This window comes from Phacochoerus africanus, chromosome 15 (genome assembly GCF_016906955.1).
Source record: "Phacochoerus africanus isolate WHEZ1 chromosome 15, ROS_Pafr_v1, whole genome shotgun sequence".
Classification (NCBI taxonomy): domain Eukaryota; kingdom Metazoa; phylum Chordata; class Mammalia; order Artiodactyla; family Suidae; genus Phacochoerus; species Phacochoerus africanus.
Window position 1 is genome coordinate 9384119 of NC_062558.1, and position 19814 is coordinate 9403932.

The following is a 19814-nucleotide window of genomic DNA, read 5'->3' on the forward strand; positions in this document are numbered from 1 at the left end:
GGGCTGTACTCCATCTCTGCTCAGGCCCTGGGGTATTCAGCACTATGTCTCTTGGTTATTCTGTCCACTCTCATATGGTTTTTTTCTATTGCTCAGGTTGTTTCCTCTACTCTTTCTTGTTCTCTTTCCCTTAAAGTCCTGTTGTTTTATCATTTTTTGGGGGGAGGAAGCTTATCCTGTTGGAAAATAAAAATATATCTTTTTATCAGCCCCAAAGGCTCTGGGACGAAGCTTCCCCAGCATGAGTCTAGCTGCTTGTATATGTTTCTGCTTTGTTCGTTGTCGGTAATTTAATAATTTAGAGAGGTTCCGCTCCTCCTTCCAGGGAGCACAGACATAGGCCTCAGAAAACAAATGAAAGAGAACTCCAAGTAGAGCCTCCTTTTGTCCTCAGCATAGAAGCTGATGACAGCCCTAAGACTAGGAGCTGGTCCCTGGATTATGTCCTTGGGTTCCTGCATTTCCACCTTTGGCGTTTCCCATTCCTCTCCATGCCAGGCATGGAGCGAAGGGCTTTCAGATGCTGCATCTCAGTTGTTACAGTCGTGAGAGATCAGAGTTACTGATGCTTGTGTGAAGTCTGAGAGAGTTGGGCCTCCTGCTTTGTTCTCTTTCCTTAGGATGGCCTTTTCTGGGTCTTTTATAGTTCCATATAAATTTTAGGATTATTTGTTATGGTTCTGTGAAAACTGTCATGGGTCATTTTATAGGAATTGCATTAAGTCTGTAGGTTGCTTTGGGTAGTATGGCCATTTTAACAATATTCAGTCTTCTGGTCCAAGAGGATGGGATATCTTTCCATTTCTTTTCATGATCTTCACTTTCCTTTATTAATGTTTTTATAGTTCTCAGAGTTCCTATTGTGGTGCAGCAGGTTAAGAACCTGACTAGTATCCATAAGGATGTGGGTGTGATCCCTGCCCTTATTCATTGGGTTAAGGATCCTGCATTGCTGTGGCTGTGGTGAAGGCCAGCAACTGTAGCTCCGATTCAGCCCCTAGCCTGGGAACTTCCATATGTCATAGGGGTGGTCCTAGGAAGCAAAACAAAAAAATGAGTGGAGGGTTCTCTGACTCCCCCAGCCTGTGGTGATCACTCTTTCCCTGAGTGTCTGTGGATGAATGACTCACATCCCTGGCTGTGCCCTCCCACCTGAGTTGGTATAGAGGGCATACATATTGGACCCAGCGCTCTAGCACTCTGACACTCTGGAAAGGTCCCACGTGGTTCATATTCTTTCTTTCTTTCTTTTTTTTTTTTTTTCTTCTTAGGGCCACACCTGCGGCATATGGAGGTTCCCAGACTAGGGGTCTAATCAGAGCTGTAGCCTTCAGGCTACACCAGAGCCACAGCAATGCAGGATCCGAGCCACGTTTGCAACCTACACCACAGCTCACAGCAACGCCGGATCCTTAACCCACTGAGCAAGGCCAGGGACCGAACCCACAACCTCATGGTTCCTAGTCAGATTCATTAACTCCTTCTTGCTCTTGCTTTCTGATGTTTGGCCACCAGGACTCTTAGTGCCATCATCCCTGTTAGGTTCCACCTCTGCCTCTGTCACTGCCACCCTCCTGACAGTGTCTCGTCACCTCTGGCTATTTGGGTCCACAAAGTGGGGCCCAGTGATTCCTCTTTGGAGCGCAACATTGTAGCTTTGCTTTTTCTTTTTTGGGAGGTATTCCACTGACAAACCCCTAGCAGGTTTCTCGGTATCCAGGCTGAAAGGGGTGTTAGGTACAGCAGAGGGTCACGTTGGAGGGCTCGTCTCACGTCACCTGACTTGTCCCCTGAGCTCAGGCACATGTACTTCCAGCACCTCTGCACAGGATGAGTTAACTGTCTTCCCGAACCCTCCATTCCCCCTTCCGAAATTAAGGCAGCCTTCATCTCTCACCTCTCTCATCTGAGTGTCCTTCTCGGGAAGCTTTAGGTGGTTTCATGAAAAACGCAGCTGACAGGGGAATTCCAGAGATGCTGGTAAACTAGACTTGCAAGTTTGTCTCTTCCCCCCTCCCCTGTGTATGTCCATTCCCCTAGCAGTTTGAGTAAACAATTCTTCCAGACCAAGAGCTGGGGTAGTCCCAGACTGCTTGAGCAAGACCCCCCACAGCCTAGCTGAGTTTCTTATAAAAGCGGGCCTCCATAGATACATCTTGCTTCCCGATGTGCTTCCTCACTCACAAACCTGCACCCCTTTCTCAGCCACCTTGCAAATTGGTGCTGATGATAAAAACCAGCATCAGAGGAGTTCCCACTGTGGCTCAGTGGTTAGCGAATCCGACTAGGAACCATGAAGTTTCTGGTTCGATCCCTGGCCTTGCTCAGTGGGTTAAGGATCCGGCATTGCCGTGAGTTGTGGCGTAGGCCAGCAGCTGCAGCTCTGATTCGACCCTTAGCCTGGGAACCTCCATATGCTGTGGGAGCGGCCCTAGAAAAGGCAAAAAGACAAAGCAAAACAAAACAAAAACCAGCATCAGAAAGAGTTACAGCAAATTCATTGGGTCAACTCCTAAAACTACGTGCTGCATCCACGCTTTTGAGCTTGCCTGAAGGAGTTGGATAAGTTACAGAAATGGATCACAGGAGAGGGAAATTTGGATGAACAGCTGGCAGGATTACTTTAAAAAAAAGAAAGAAAAAGCCACATCTAGAAAATAAGAAAGGGAGTTGGCAAGCCAGAGAAAGGATATGGATTAGAGGGGAGGAAATTTCATTTCCTCCCTCTCACTGAACTTCAGACTGTCAGTGAGGTCACAGAGAGATTTCCTAATTTTTTGGTGGACACTGGGATGTGTCACCTCTCCATTCTGTTGGCTGTGACTTGGATCTGCTCATCCTGCTGGTCCACTGCCTGGACCAGGTTCCTGATGGGGTGTGTGCTGGTTGAAAGGAGAAACGGTGCCATCACCCTCTATTGAAGTGGGCAGAGCAAACCTCAGCATGTTAGCTATGGAGTTAGATTTTACAAGTAATGAAATGGGGGAGGCCAAAGGCATGTTTTAATGGAAGGATGTTTAAGGATCAAAGCCTTAATGACTTTAAATTAATACTTGAAGAAATGGAGTCCTGCCCAGCTGGTGAGCACAGAACCAGGATGGAGACCCACGCCTTTTGATTTCAGTGAGTCTTCCTTATAAGGAGCAGTGCCTCTTCTTTTCTGGACATTCTGGCCACCTGGGCAGGTGCTCGTGCCCCGCCCTGCTCACCGGCCCGAGACCCCGGGAGAGGAGAAAGGGGTCTCACTCAGACCTTGTGGTCAGTCTTGACTCAGAGGAGCAGATTCAAGTACACCTTCCATCCATCTCTTCTGTCCTCGGCTGCTCGCTCCAAGAGACCTTCTCTTTTGCATTGATATATTCATCAGAAGTTTATTGAGTGTCTGCTGGGTGCCAGGTACCGCATAGACAGGTGGTCTTGTTCATTCAGGCGAGAAAAGATGGGAACCACGTCTCTTTCTCTCCTGCTGACTTGCCCTGCTTGTGCTTGCGGGCTTTATAGGGATAGGACCCTGTGGCCAGGCTCCCCTGCCCTGAGAGGCGGTGCCTTGAGCAAGCATGCCATTGCCACCCCCCACCGCCCCTAGCAGGGCTGAGGGGGCACAGGTGGAAGGGAAAAAGCCATGAGCTGGGCAGTAGGAGGCCCGTCATATTTGGACCCCTAGCTTAGCTTGTAGCTTGACTTTGGACAACCTTCTCAGTTCCTTGCTGTGTTTCCCCTTTATGAGGTGAGGGCGTTGGATTTCAGTGAACTCTGAGTTCCTCTCTGTGCCCACCTCCAAGGCACGCACTCGGGCCCAGATCATTAACCTAGATGACCGATTGGTCTCACAAAAGGTACCCAAGAAAAGGCTCCTCTTTTACTGTCTTTGCACCCTTCGACGCTCTGCCTTTGAACTTCGTTTCAAAAGCCCCGCTGACGCAGTCAGTGCATTCAGAAAGCAGTGAATTCAGACATCCTGAATCCCCAAGGCTCTGTGCTGCCTTCAGAAACAGATCCAACAACCAAGCCGTCTCTGCCCTGAGAGGGGTTTGCACCCAGCTGTGTCTACTTCCCAGCTTCCCCAGAGGGAGGGACCTCAGGCATCTCTTTGAGGGACACTCCCTGGGGAGGGGAGGGCAGGCTGTGGCCGTGGAAACCTCACAGGCTTACCTGGCCCACAGGGGATGGAAGCTTTGACCTTGGCCTAATTAACTGTGGTTTACCCAGCAAGCTACCAGGCCAGTGACAGTTTTTTCCCCCTGATTGTTGTTTCATCATTTTCTTTCTTTCTTTTCATTTTTTAAAGTTTTGTTGAAGTACAGTTAATTTACAAGGCTGAAGTATCTTAATTGACAAGATCATTTGTGCTGTACAGCAGAGAGATTCAGTTATACCTGAACACTCATCCATTCTCTTTCAGTTTCTTTTCCCCACATAGATTATCACAGAATATTCAGTAGCGTTCTCTGTGCTATACAGCAGTTCCCCATAGGCCAGTTACACTTAAACATAAAAAACAACAGGATTTAGCACCTGCTCCTACTCTGTGGCCCTTGCCCCCAGTGAGGGTGCATGGAAACAATGGCTCCCTAGTCTGTTTCTTGCCTTAATTCCTGGGAGATCAAAAATTATTTATGCTGACACAGTAGTGTGAACGCACTTAATGCCACTGAAGTGTATACTTAAAAATGGTTAAAATGCTAAATTTTATGGTATGTGTATTTTACCATAATCGAAAATAATTTATTGATGGAGGAGGTGGAGAGGCAGTGAATTTATCTTGGGACTGCAAGATGAGAGATTTTGCAAAAGGCTCCCTGCTTTACACATCAAAACGATGCTTTTATGGTTCAGAAAAGTCTTCAACAGTCCCTCTCAGTAATTGCCTGCAGCATATTCATAACCGTCCCTTTGTGTGCCAGGGCTTCAAGCATCACCATTAAAAGGCCTTTTGTATTTCAGTATTTGTTTACAGTCTGTTTCCTTTCTCCTTGAAGACGGTGTCTGGCATGCTGGGGTCGAAGAAGTGTTTTTATGTATAATAAATGAAGGGCCACACGAGCAATGTGAATCCTCAGCCTCAGTGCTTGTCCGCAGGGAGAATTTGCTAACCACACGTGCTGAAGTGACCCCACCTCCATGTGTCACCTTTTTTTTTTTTAATCGAAGTGTAGTTGATTTACGATCTTGTGTTAGTTTCAAGTGTACAGCAAAGTGATTCAGTTAAACGTACATCCATATATGTTTATTCTTTTTCTGATTCCTTTCCCTTAATAGGTTATTATAAAATATTGAGTAGAGTTCCCTGTGCTACCTAGTAGGTCCTTGTTGGTTATCTGTTTCATATGTAGGAGTATGTATATGTTAATCTCAAACTCCTAATTTATCCCTTCCCCCCCCAACCTTTGGTAACCCTAAATTTGTTTTCTAGTTTGTGGGTCTGTTTTTGTTTTGTAAGTAAATTCATTTGTATCATTATTTTAAGAGTCTATATTTAAGTGATGCCATATAATATTTGTCTTTGTCTGACTTACCTCACTTAGTTTGATAATCTCTAGGTCCATCCATGTTGCTGCAAATGGTGTTATTTCATTCTTTTTATGGCTGTGTAGTATTCCATTATATACATGTACCACCTCTTCTTTATCCATTCCTCTATGGATGGACACTTGGGTTGCTCCTATGTCTTGGCTGTTGTGAATGGAGCTGCAGTGAACCTTGGGGTGCGTTGTCACTCTTTCCTCCGTGACTTTTAGGCCTTATTATTGACTTTGTTCACATGCTTGTATGTTCACACGTGATGTTTTTCTCTTCCTGTTATAAAATAAGACCTTGAAGGATGGAGGTGTTATAGGTCTTGCTCTTCTGGTATCTCTTTGTTGAATGAATAAATGAACCTCCAGTCTGTAGTTGAACTTTTGGAAATAGCAAAACTTGTTCAGAATCAGCTTTGGAGCACACAACGAGTGCGATGAATAATGTCACGAGGGAGGCACGATACAAATTAAAAGCAATGGAGAAATACCTCTGATTTTTCACACGTGACCCAAAGTGGCTTCAGAGGTAGTTTGCATTCAAAGTATTCAGTAATATTTGAGCAATGCCTTTATTGTGGAAGTCTGTGTCTCTTTGAGGTAGTTAGTTACTTTGTAACATTCATTTGATAATACACATTTTTTTGGAAATTGGCTTGTAGAAATTTTTGTAAAATGTATATATGGTGAAATTTACTCTTAGGTGTACAGTTGAAGGAGTTTTAACATATAAATGCACCACATATACCTACTACTCTAGTCAAGATCTAGAACATTTCCCCAGTTCCAGAAGGTTCCCTATCGCCTTCTTCCACACAATTCCCACTCCCAAAAAACAGCTACTGTTTTAATTTAGATCACCATGGGTTGATCAGTGTTACCTGTGCTTCAGTTCTGTATAAATGGAATTTTTCATGTCTGTCGTGTTTGGATTCTTTCATCCAGCATGTTTTTTAGGTTCATCCATGATGATGCATATAACTGTAGTTCATTCCTGTTTATCACCAACTAATGTTTTATTATGTGAATATCCAGTTTGTCAGTCCTCTGTTGGTGTACATTTTGATGGGTTCCTGTTCTTGGCTATTAAGAATAAATCTTTGGAAAAGAAGTATATACATGCGTGTGTAACTTGGTCCCCATGCTGTACAGTGGAAAAAATTAAAAAAAATTAAAACAAAAGAGAATAAATCTTTGGGAGTTCCTGTTTTGGCTCAGCATGTTAAGGACCCAATGTTGTCTCTGCGAAGGTGCGGGTTCAATCCCTGGCCTTGTTCAGTGGGTTAAGGATCAGGTGTTTCCACAAGCCGTGGTGTAGGTCGCAAATGTGGCTCGGATCTGGCATTGCTCTGGTGTAGGCTGGCGGCTGCAGCTCCACTTTGACCCCTAGCCTGGGAACTTCCATATGCTTCAAGTGCAGCCATAAAAAGAGAATTAAAAAAAGAGTAAATATTCTCATATAGTATTTTTATAGATATAGGTTAAATCCTTAAGAGTGGGGATGTTGCTTGGTCATAGGTCATGTGTCTCTTTAACCTTAGAAGAAACTTCCAGGAATGTAAGACAGTTCAGTTATCCATATCTAGTCAGTCTTTATAGTTTTAGCTGTTCCAGTGGTATAGTACTATCTCCTGTCTTCTTTTTAAAGTGTCATTTGCATTGAGTAAAGTTCACCCATTGAGTGTAGTCCTATGGGTTTTTTGACAAATGCATGCAGAGAGAAGAAACACCATCACAGTCCAGATAGAGGACAATTCTTTTGGCTCCCTAGAATTCTACTGCATCTGTTCGTAGTCGACGTCACACCATCCTCAACCTCGATTTGTTTTCTTTCCCTATTTTTTGTTTGTTTGTTTGTTTGTTTTTTGCCTTAGTCTAGTCCAGGGTTACCAAGATTTAACAGGTGTATTTTTAAAAAAATTCATCGTCGTCACAAATGTATATACTTTTAAAGGTCATTTCTACAAAGTTTATAATGAAAAACAGCCGTCCCTCCCAAATCCTCTTGGTTTCTGAGTAGCTTGGCTTCTGGTACTTGCTATTTCTATTTAATTTTTATTTATCAGCTGCTCATTGTGGAAGACAAGGAGATAGTTCTTTCATATTCCCCACCAGCCACACCAATACCTATTTTTTCCTTATGGAGCTCTCTCAGTATAGATACATCATGATTTTTTGTTTTTTAAAACATTCTCAGAGTTCCCTTTGTGGCTCAGCGGTAACAGATTCTGGTAGTTTCCATGAGGATACAGGTTCGATGCCTTGCCTTGCTCAGTGGGTTAAGCCAGTGGGCTTAGTGGGCTCAGTGGGCGTTCCTGTGAGCTTTGGTGTAGGTTTGCAGACTCAGCTTAGATCTGGTGTTGCTACAACTGTGGTGTAGGCCAGCAGCTGCAGCTCTAATTTGACCTTTAGCCTGGGAACTTCCATATGCCATGTGTGGTGTGGCCCCAAAAGACAAAAAAACAAAAACAAAACCAAAAAAAAAAAAAACCCACCTCATTTAAAGTTTTATGTCTATAGAGTTTAAGCACCAGAGCTTATTAGTGTACCTTGATTACATTTCTTTTCTTGAACAATATGCTTTTCTAGAGGTACTGATTCTTTTTCCTTGATTTCTCTGTGGACCCACTTCTGTGTCATACCTAGACTTTCTGACAAAAGTGTTTGCCTCCCTCTACTATGTTCAGAACAATGAGATAATTTTGCAGCTCCATTTTTTGTTTTCTTGGATTTGTTCATCATGGATGTGGCCAAGGCATCAGTATTTTGAATCTACCAGGCAGCCGGGGCTGAGAATCATGCCTCCCCACGACCACCCTCTTATGGCCATCTCTCCTTTCATAATTGGTGCCACTTAGCCTCTCAGAGTGCGTTCCTTTCCTTGGTCACCCTGTCGAGCATCATGTCCCATGTGACTGATCATTTTCTGCCATGTACTCCCGTTGAGTGTTTCTTCCAAGCATCTGAGATCATCTCATATATATTTATATGTATATAATATAATTATATAATGTGTAATATATTATTATGTATGTATGTGTATACATTAGAGTGTAATCTTCATGGTAACTCTTGCTCTCCACTACTCTGTGGTATCTAAACTAGTGCTTAATAAGTATTTGTTGAATGGTGGCATGTAGCAGGGTGAAGAGCCAAGTAAAGGACTTGTCCTCTGGGAACCAGAAAGCGTGTGGTAGCCAGAGATGCATTTGGACAGGTGAGGTGCAATGGAGCAGGTGATAGAGTCTTGGCTGATGGAGATTATCAGATAAGCCAGATAATGTCAGCAACTTGGACTGTGGAATTAGGAACTTGATATTTTTAAACCAGAGGGGAAAGAATTTTATTCTCAATTGGGACAGATGCAGAACAGAAATGACTGTTTTCTTGGAAGGAAGAGCCACTCTTAGCATAGAATCAATTTTGGTTGCTGGAAGCTTACTTTTTAAGACTGTCATTTCACCTAAATGTAGGTAAGTCTAGTCCTATGGACTCACCCTCTCCCCACCATTCCATTCATCTTAATAATATGCTAACTTAAGCGAGCATCTGAGGAGTTCCTGTCGTGGCTCAGGGGAAATGAATCTGCCTAGCATCCATGAGGACACAGGTTCCATCCCTGGCCTCGCTCAGTGGGTGAAGGATCTGACGTTGTGAGCTATGATGTAGGTCAAGGATGCAGCTTGGATTCCAAGTTGCTGTGTCGGTGGTGTAGGCCATGGCTACAGCTCCAATTCAACCCCTAGCTTGGGCACCTCCATATACTGCTGGTGCAGCCCTAAAAAAAAAAGTGTTTGAGATTCTGACCAGTTCGCGCTACTCATTGATTATAGCTGCTTGTTGATGTGCATTCTGTAGCATGCCAGATTTTACTGTAAATTATCTTGCTTTACATGTTGGGATTAATTAGAAAATTAGAATCTTGCTTGTTTCCCAACCCTGGTTTATAATGTGAAAATGAGCAAACATATTCTTGGACTCATACTGTATCCTTTGCATTTATTAGCAATTGAATTTATGGAATCTCAGCAGTATATGCTGAAAACTCCAGAAATAGACAGTGTTCGGCTACTCCCTGATACCAGGGAACATAAGCATTTACTTTTGTAAAAAAAAATTCATTGTGGTAATTTCAAGCTTTTAGATAAGGATTATGCACATACCACCATTCTAGAGAAGACTTAGGAGGTTAAAAAAAAAGTTCTCAAAAATGACAGGTTTAGGAAGCATAATTCTGTAATAGATGGCTGTGCAAAAACACTGTTTATAAAAGTACAGATGAATTCCCTTGTGACAGTGGAGCAAGCCTACGTTGTAACATCTTGGTTTTTTAGGAGGCAGAGAGATGAAAAGTGCTTGGAAGAGACCAAAGTCTTGTTTCTCAGCTTGCCCCTGTCCCGCATCCCAGGATAGAGTTTATTCATGCGAAAGCCACTGTCCCACCTTAGCAGAACCAAGCAAGGACACATGGCTGTAATGACTCCTGATGGAGTTCCCGCTGTGGCACAGTGGGATTGATAGCATCTCTGCAGCGTCAGGACACAGGTTCGATCCCCAGCCCAACACAGTGGTTCAAAGAATCCAGTATTGCTGCAGCTGAGGTGTAGGTCGAGACTGAGGCTTGGATTTGATCCTTGGCCTGGGAATTCCCTATGTCACAGGGCAGCCAAAAAATAAAAAATAAAGACTCTTGAAACCTGGGAGAGCTGATTGGTATGGTTATGACTGGATCTCTTGTGCATTTTGGCATCCTGGGTTGGGAGCCGTGTTTCATGTTCAGAAATCTTTTTCTCAGCTGTGGACCTTGATGCAAACCTGTAACCAATCCACAGCATAATACCATCTTTTAATCAGGAAAAAAAGATGAGCAAAATCCTTCAAATTTTTGAATACTGACAGGTTAAAATTTGTGAAAACCTTCATAAGTCTGTGCTCCAAGAAAGTAAATTCAATACTTTATTTGTAACATATCCAAAATAATTATGTGTCCAATGGTGGATGATTTTGTACAGAACAAGTTACAGGAGAGTTCTAGAACACTCTTAGCAGAGGCCTGAAATTTTTTGATTGGTTGGTTTGTTTTATTTTAATCTATTTTTTATTGAAGTGTAGTTGATTTACAGTGTTGTGTTCATTTCTGGCAGACAGCAAAGTGATTCAGTTATACCTGTACGTGTGTATTCTTTTTCGTGTTCTTTTCCATTACGGTTCATCACAGGATATTGAATATAGTTGCCAGTGCTAGATGGCAGGGCCTTGCTGTTTATCCACTCTATATGTCATAGTTTGCATCTGCTAATTCCAAACTCCCAATCCCTTCCCCCCTCATCCCACCTCCCCCTGGGTAACCACACATCTGCTCTCCATGTCTGTGAGTCTGTTTATGTTTCAAAGGTATTCATTTGTGTCATATTTTAGATTCCACATGTAAGTAATAGCACATGATATTTGTCTTTCTCTTTCTGACTTGCTTCACTGAGTATGGTCTCTAGTTCCATCCATGTTGCTGCCAATCCATGGCATTATTTCATTCTTTTTTATGGCCGAGTAGTATTCCATTGTATATATGTAGTACATCTTCTTTATCCATTCGCCTGTTATGGACATTTAGATTGTTTCCATGTCTTAAATATTGCAAATCGTGCTGCTGTGAACAAGGGGTGCATGTATATTTTCCAGTTGTATTTTCATCTGGAAATGTGATGCCTGAACTTTTAAGTATAGTTTACGTCTAGTTCACTGTGTGTCTATGGACCACTTATGACAGGGTTTACTTAGGCAGGATGATCACATTGATGCCTCCTGGGCCTGGGGAATGAGGAAAATTATTACAGTGAATGACCTGTAGCAGGTGTTCGGTAAATTCAGTATAAAATATGTGTTTGTGGACAGATCAAATTGTAAACTCTCTCTAGAAGATAGAGGGTGGGGAAATATCCATAGGAATTTGTCTATTTATTGGAATTTTTAAAAAGGAGTTAAAGATTTTGCTTAAAGCCTTATTAAGCAAACACATAAAATCTTTTTATTGCAGGGGGTGTTTATAGCATTGCCAAGAATTATTTACAATGTGATTTTATTGTTTGTTTCAGCTTCTTTTTAGGGGTGTATATATAAGTTTTGCTACTTCAATGCAAAATTGTTCCAGAATATTGGATCTCATCTTGGAAATGTGGGAAGGAAGGAAAGTGGGGATGGGAAAAAAAGCAAGAGGGAGAAAATATATATTAACTATTTTAAAATACTTTTTATGTTATTTCATTTAAATTTTATTGAAGTATAATTGATTTACAATGTTGTGTTAATAAAAATATCTATTTTAATATTATAAGGTGACTTGCAGAATGTATATAAATTGATAAAAGTTCATATTCATTCATGCAAAAACATTTATTCTGGAAAGTATTAAGGTGTTGAGAGACGGGGCTGCCTTCTGACTTGTTTTTTTGTCCTATGCTTTTTTCTCCAAAGGAGTAGAGATGAGGCATGGTTCTAAGTGAATTTTAAATCCTCTCGTTATCAAGAAAATAAAAAGTCTGGAGTTCCCGTCGTGGCTCAGTAGGAGTGAATCTGACTAGCATCCACTAGGACACAGGTTCCATCCCTGGCCTCGCTCAGTGGGTTAAGGATTCGGCGTTGCCTCGGGCTGTGGTGTAGGTCACAGACGTGGCTTGGATCTTGTGTTGCTGTGGCTGTGGCGTAGGCCAGCGGCTACGGCTCTGATTTGACCCCTAGCCTGGGAACCTGCATATGCTGCGGTTCGGCCCTAAAAATTAGACCCCCCCCCAAAAAAAGTGTGAAATAGATCTAGAATTTTATTGTATAATAAACCAAAATGCTCATATATATTGTCTGCTAATAGCCTCTTAGATTCTATCCCAGCATCATCACAGAATGTGAGGATGTATATTGCTAATTATCCCAGATAATTATATTATCTTTATTATCGCTACGTTATCCCAGATAACATAAAAGGTTTTGTGTTCTCTTCTACCCTAACAGGTTGGTACAGAGGATATACCCTCCAAAATAAATCGAAGAAGGTATGGCTTATCATTTATTTTTTTAGTTGGAAATCTGTCTGCCAGCTTTGTGTTGCACCATGATTCCATTATCTGCTATCTGTAGACTTAGTTTGCTTTCTCTTTGATGGCTGTTGCTTAGATTTGAAAGCAAATTCTCTGACCTCAATCAATATTCAAGTAAAATAGTGCAGGTCTTATTGGCCGCATTCCCCACCAGCTAATAACTCAAGGATAAAGGCCCGAGGTGACTCTGACACACCAGGGAGGGCCTCTGTGGGATACTTGCTCCTGGTCCCTCCAGCTGAGCCATGTGGTGACGCAGGGACATTGCTGTTCCAGGGAGGAACCTGGGCTTCTCCCTTTATCCTTTAGCTCCAGTGCTGAAATCCCAGAACCAGTCTTCCCATTTCTACCTGACTCTCCTTCATTGTGAAATAGGTAAACTAGAGCAGTTGGGTTTCAAACGCTGAAACTTCCATGAAATCAGTAGAGAGGGTTGTAATCAACATTTTCTTGAAAACAAAGCTGAAAGATAGAAGGAAAATGGAATGCCACGGGCGAGGTGTTTTTGTTTGTTTTTGTTTTTTTTCTTTTTAGGGCCTCACCTGAGGCATATGGAAGTTCCCAGGCCAGGGGTCAAATTGGACCTGCAGCTGAGGCTGACACCCCAGCCACAGCAATACCAGATGACCTGTGCCACAGCTTGCGGCAGTGCGGGCTCCTTAACCCACTGAGGGAGGCCAGGGATCAAACCCGCATCCTCATAGAGACAGTGTCATGTCCTTAATTCACTGAGCCACACTGGAAACACTGTAGGTATTGTTTCATGAAACTTATGTTTTAGGTATATGTCTTACAGTATTTTATGTGTTTTGTTTTTTGGGTTTTTTTTTTGTCTAATTTTTAGGGCCGCATCTGTGGCATATGGAAGTTCCCAGGCTAGGGGTTAAATTGGAGCTGTAGCTGCCAACCTATGCCACAGCCACAGCAATGCAGGATCTGAGCCGCATCTTTAACCTATACAACAGCTCACAGCAACGCCAAATCCTTAACCCAGTGAGTGAGGCCAGGGATCGAACCCACAACCTCATGGTTCCTAGTCGGGTTCGTTGACTGCTGAGCCACGATGGGAACTCCAGTATTTTATGTATTTTTAATTCTACTTTATGATAGTAGTGCTGAGTTGCTGTCTCATCATGGGCAAAGAGTTTGAAAAATACCGACTCTCACAGGTTCCTTTTCCTGGTGCCAGAGCTGCTAATCATCAAGCTAAAGAAAATCTACGAGTTATGTTAATACCCCCTCAGTTTATTTTAGGTCGGGTCAGCACTTTTCTTGTGACACTGCATGCTAGGGCAGCAAAGCCCGTCAGCACTTTCTTTTGAAAGAACACAGTTGACAGGGATGTATTATTTCACAGTTAGTTCACATGCAAACTAGTGAATTAGGTGGGGTGGGAGAAGGATTTGTAGAATGAATCAAGTGCTGAGTATTAAAAAAAAAAAATCGGTTTTTACTCTACAAATATGGCACAAGACAGAAGTGATGTTACAACACAAATCTCAAAAGAGCTATGGGGAGTACCTGTTGTGGCCCAATGGGTTAAGAACCTGAATAGTATCCATGAGGATGTGGGTTCGATCCCTGGCCTTGATCAGTGGGTTAAGCATCCAGCGTTGTAAGCTCCGGTGTTGCTGTAAGCTGCAGTGTGGATTGCAGATACGGCTCAGATCCAGTGTTGCTGTCGGGTAGGCTGGCAGCACAGCTCCGGTTTGACCCCTAGCGTGGGAAGTCCCATCTGCTGAGGGTGGGGCTCTAAAAAGAAAGGAAAAAAAAAAAAAAAAGGCCCAGAAAAACACCATTCCACAAGGTATATGCCATTAAAAACTAGGACTGTTCTGGGCAAGCTTTCTTTGTTGTTACTCTTGGGTAATACTCAGTATTTATACACGTATGTGCACACACACATTTTATTAGCTCTGACAGTTTAATAATCTACCAAAATAAAGGAGTGTTTGCCTTGGATGTGAGTATTGACTCCCCTCATTTTGGTTCTTTTTCCCCTTAAATCCTGATGCTGAATTTTTCTACCCATAGTTAGGTTTTTAGGGATAGAAGCTTGATTGTTTTCATTGGATCTCTTGCTGACTTTCGTTTCCTGGTCTTTCAAACAGAGACCTAAGACAACTGATGCTCTGGCCTGAAAGAGAACGTAGTAGGTCCAAAGCGAAGACCTTTTCCTTCTGTGCTGAGTGTTAACAAGAGAACCTCATTTTCAGCCACCCTACTCCTGTTTGGTTTGGGTTTAACCCTATCAGTGTTTATTTTACTCATAATTAGGGAAATGGTAGTTATTTTTCAAAGCACGATTAGATCGAACAGGTTTGAAGTTCTAAATTTATCAAAGAGCAGCGATTACTTACATACTTAATTATGAATCGTTAAAAAAATTAATTTTAAACCATCATCAAAAATCCATTCTCAGATAAGATCATATGAACGGAAAGACCAAACAGAATTTATTTTTAGCTAGTGAATGTGAATGGTGTCTCAAAAAGGTCCCAAATCACAGGTTTCCCTTTTGGAGTGTCTACAGTTTCTAGAGATCTTTTTCAAGCATCTCTCAGACATCCTACGATGTCCTAATACACCAGAATCTGTCTCTTGTCTGTTTGGAGAGTGGATGGTGGGGTGCTTCACTAGGATCTCAGAGATAGGGTCTCGATGTGCTTTTAATCTTTTTGTATTCACTTCCTTTCTTTTTTTGTCTTTTTGTCATTTCTTGGGCCGCTCCCGTGGCATATGGAGGTTCCCAGGCTAGGGGTCGAGTCGGAGCTGTAGCCACCGGCCTACGCCAGAGCCACAGCAACGCGGGATCCGAGCCGTGTCTGCAACCTACATCACAGCTCACAGCAACGCCGGATCGTTAACCCACTGAGCAAGGGCAGGGACCGAACCCGCAACCTCATGGTTCCTAGTCGGATTCGTTAACCACTGCGCCACGACGGGAACTCCTGTATTCATTTTCTTAAAACCTTTGTTTAAACTTTAAATCTCACTCTTGAGAAGAATTATTTCAGTAGGAGCTTTTCTTAGTTCTTGATAATTCAACTTTGTAATACAGTCAAATGATAGTACAAACAAGGGCTGTGCGTTTACTTGCTGAATTTTAAGTTGAAATATCTTTCTGGTGGAGAGATCTAGGAAAAACAGAGAATTCAAAGTCAGTTGTCAAGGATTATGCCCAGCTTTGTTACTCCTTCAGTAAGCAATCCAGCCTATTTGAAATGCTCTCCTAATGCTGTTTCTTTGTTTGCCAGTTTTTAGGGGAAGAGCTATTTGAAAGGCCTATTGTTTTAATGGAAATTTTTGGTGTCCTTTACAAGCAGATTAGCTGGTTAGTGTGGTGATAAAACCACCTAGTGGTTTTACAAATTAAAGAAGGTAAGAGCTTTGCAGAAACTGATTATTGATCCTAGCAAGACTGTGGTAGTGTGGTTAAGGGCAATATCTAAAAAATCATTAGTTTATTTAATTTATTTATTTACGTAAGTGAGTAGGTTGCATTGAGAAAGCAAAAACAAAGTTGAGAAGTAGGCTGTAAATCAGAACTAGATTACCCAGGTTTATTCTGGCTTTCACTGTGTCAGAATGGCCCAGGAGGGAGTTCCCTGGTGGCTCAGCAGGTTAAGGATCTGGTGTTGTCACTGCTGTGGCACCAGTTCATTCCCTGGCCTGGGACCTTCTGCATGCCGAGGGCATGGCCCAAAAAACAGCGCAGGAAAGGCTTACAGCCTCAGATTTACCAGAGCCATTAAATTGCCTTAAGTGTACATATGTTATTAAGGAAAGATGATGCCTACATGTAATAGAGTGGAAATACAACAAAATAAATACTCCCTTGATGTGAAAATCATCATGTTTATATACCCAGTATAAATTACCTGCTTATGATCTGCTTAGATGTCAAAAAATAAGCTATTTATATTACAAATGTTTCTATTTTGGGATTCTCCCAGTTATTAGGAGGCTAGTCATCAAGATTATAATGTATGAAACATTTAATTGGTCCTTTATCTTCTTTTTTTTTTTTAGCTTTAGAGCTGTGCCCTCAGCATGTGGAGGTTCCCAGGCTAGGGGTCCAATTGGAGCTACAGCTGCCAGCCTACGCCACAGCCACAGACACACAGGATCTGAGCCACATCTGCAACCTACACCACAGCTCACGGCAACACCGGATCCTTAACTCACTTGAGCAAAGCCAGGGGTCGAACCCACAACCTCGTGGTTCCTAGTCGGATTCATTTCCGCTGTGCCACAATGGGAATTCTGGTCCTTTATCTTCTTGATTAGGAAAATCTTCTGCAAGGATATTCCTTGGGACAAGCAGGTTTACCTCGTATTTTAACCTGCAGATTTAGCTCCTTATAACTGCTCCTTTACTTTATAAGTGCTCTTACTCAAAACTCCACCTTTTTGGAGTTCCCTTTGTGGCTCAGTGGGTTAAGGACCTGACATAATGTCTGTGAGGTTGCAGGTTTGATCCCTGGCCTCCTCAGTGGGTTAAGGATCCTGTGTTGCTGTGGCTGTGGCATAGACTGGCAGCTGCATCCAGTTTGACCCCTAGCCAGGAACTTCCATATGCCACAAATGCAGCCTAAAAAGAAAAAACAAAACAAAAACAGGAGTTCCCGTCGTGGCGCAGTGGTTAATGAATCTGACTAGGAACCATAAGGTTGTGGGTTCGGTCCCTGCCCTGGCTCAGTGGGTTAACGATCTAGTGTTGCCGTGAGCCGTGGTGTAGGTTGCAGACGCGGCTCGGATCCCACGTTGCTGTGGCTCTGGCGTAGGCGGGTGGCTACAGCTCTGATTCAACCCCTAGCCTGGGAGCCTCTATATGCCGCGGGAGCGGCCCAAGAAATAGCAACAACAACAAAGACAAAAGACAAAAAACAACAACAACAACAAAAAAAACACCTTTTTATGAGTTCTGGACAACCTTTTAAAATTTTTTAAGTGGCCACACCCTCAGCACGTGGGTTCAATTCCCAGGCCAGGAATTGAACTCACACCTCTGCAGTGACCTGAGCCACTGCAGTCGGATTCTGAACCGATTGCATCACAGTGGGAACTCCTGGACCATGTTTTAATTATGGTAAAATATGCTTGACAAGAAAGTTACTATTTTAACTACTTTAAAGTGCACAATTCAAGGGTATTAAGTCCGTTCACACTGTTGTGCCACCATCACCACCATCCATCTCTAAAACTTTTTCATCTCCCCAGACTGAAACTCCGTACACATTGAACACAACTCCCCATTCCTCCCTCCTCCCAGCCCCTGGTAACCCCCCTTCTACTTCTGTCTCTACGAATCTGACTCCTTCAGGTCCTTCGTGTTAGTGGGATTAGACAGCATCTGTACTTTTGCATCTGCCTCATTTCCCGTAGCCTCCCGCCCTCAAGGTGAGTGCTGGGCAGCCTGAGCCGGCTCTCCACAAAGATGGTGGTCGACAGAACATTTACCGTGCCTGAGCAGAGAGAAGAAACACCCACATTTCCTTAGGCATCCTAAGGACAGTTCTGGAGCTTCAGAAACCCAGAAATCAGCCCCCAGAGGAATTGTACACACATTGAATTTTTTTTTTTTTTGTACTTAACTCTTGGATCAGTGTGTTGGAATCACTCTGAATCCTGTCCTGTCCACTCATAGTGAAAGAGATCAGTGGTGCCTTGTCTCTCTGTGTGGTCTGGGTTTTGTCAGTAACAGGATTGGGATAACACTTTCTCCCTCATACGCCCCACCCACACCTACCCCTTTATCAAAATGAGAAAGGGAAGATATATGTGTACGTTTGTTGTGTTTTGTTTTTTTGATTTTTAGGCCCTCTCTGGGGGCATGTGGAAGTTTCCAGGCTAGCGGTCAAATCAGAGCTGCAGCTGCTGGTCTACACCACAGCCACAGCAATGCCGGATCCTGAACCCACTGAGCGAGTCAGGGATCAAACCTGAATTTTCATGGATATTAGTCAGTTCATAACCCACTGGTCCACAGTGGGATCTACTGTAGGTACGTATTTTTGGTTCTTCCCACCTGACGGGAAAGGATGGCCATTTTGCTGCTTACTCAAGCGGTGTCAGGATCCACTCAGTCATTACTCGAGCTGGGAGCAGCTTCATCTCACATTTTCTTGCTGTTTCCTATTTTATTGGCAAAGGAGTAAGAGGGTGAAAGGAGAGAATTGCTCAGAAACATAGCACACAAAGCTAGATGCAAGACCAACTCTGCTTGAAATGCACTAGCTTTCTAGCTCTGAATGGATTAAAGATCAGGTGATAACGCATCTTTGACCTGGTCCCCCAGGTATGGGCATCTCTCACCTTTGTGCTCATCCTCTCCCAACATGGGGTGTCCACACGATGCTGCTTTTACTGGTGCAAGGCTGTGAGCAGCAGAACCCGTGGTACATTAAAAGCTGCTGCTTCTACCTCTCCTGGTCTGGCTCACAAAGCACTATAAATCAGCACCTTTTCCAAATGGCAGTGTCTCTGTTTACTGATGAGCCTGTCACACAGCTGAACAATAGAAGCTTTTGACTTTTAGGAAAACTCCCATCCGTGGCCGGCTTCCTGATCTTTAGTGCTGTAGTTTCTCCCAAACCAGTCTCCAAGTGTTTCTCTTAGGTCTTTCTGGGCCTTCGCTTTCCTCTGGGCAATGTCACAATACTGATGTCAAATTGCATATAGAATAAAGAGCAGTTTGAGGCTGGAAAATGCTAAAAATAACCAGATAACCAGTCTTAATTGTTTCGGGTGCATTTTGTTTACATGAATGTGCTGAGAGGAATTACTCTTGAAAATCACTGTGATTTTACAGACCACTAAGTACATAGTCCCCTATCTCACTAATTATATGAAACCCTGCAATGGAAGCACCTCATGGCATGTAGGATCTGGAGGGGGTTTTGAGATCTCAGGATTAAACTCCTTACTGTTATTGCAGCTCTGAGCTGACCCAGGTATGTCTCCTTCTTCATTTATGAAGCATTTAGCTTGTGCTCTCTGAACCTGTCTTTTTTTTTTTTTTTTTTTTGTCTTTTCAGGGCCACATTCGTGGCATATGGAAGTTCCCAGGCTAGGGCTTGAATTGGAGCTATAGCTGCCGGCCAACACCACAGCCACAGCAATGTGGGATCAGAGCTGCATCTGCGACCTACACTACAGCTCACAGCAATGCCAGATCCTTAACCCACTGAACTGGGCCAAGGATCGA

At 43.1% G+C, this 19814-nt stretch overlaps 1 protein-coding gene across 1 annotated transcript in view; it reads left to right on the forward strand.

The window, feature by feature from the left end:
- Window positions 1-19814, forward strand: part of DOCK5 (dedicator of cytokinesis 5) — a 238865-nt gene that overhangs the window by 73685 nt on the left and 145366 nt on the right. Inside the window, exon 3 of the mRNA XM_047762590.1 lies at window positions 12519-12559. Within this exon, the coding sequence (XP_047618546.1) occupies window positions 12519-12559 (41 nt within the window). The remainder of the gene's footprint in view (window positions 1-12518; window positions 12560-19814) is intronic.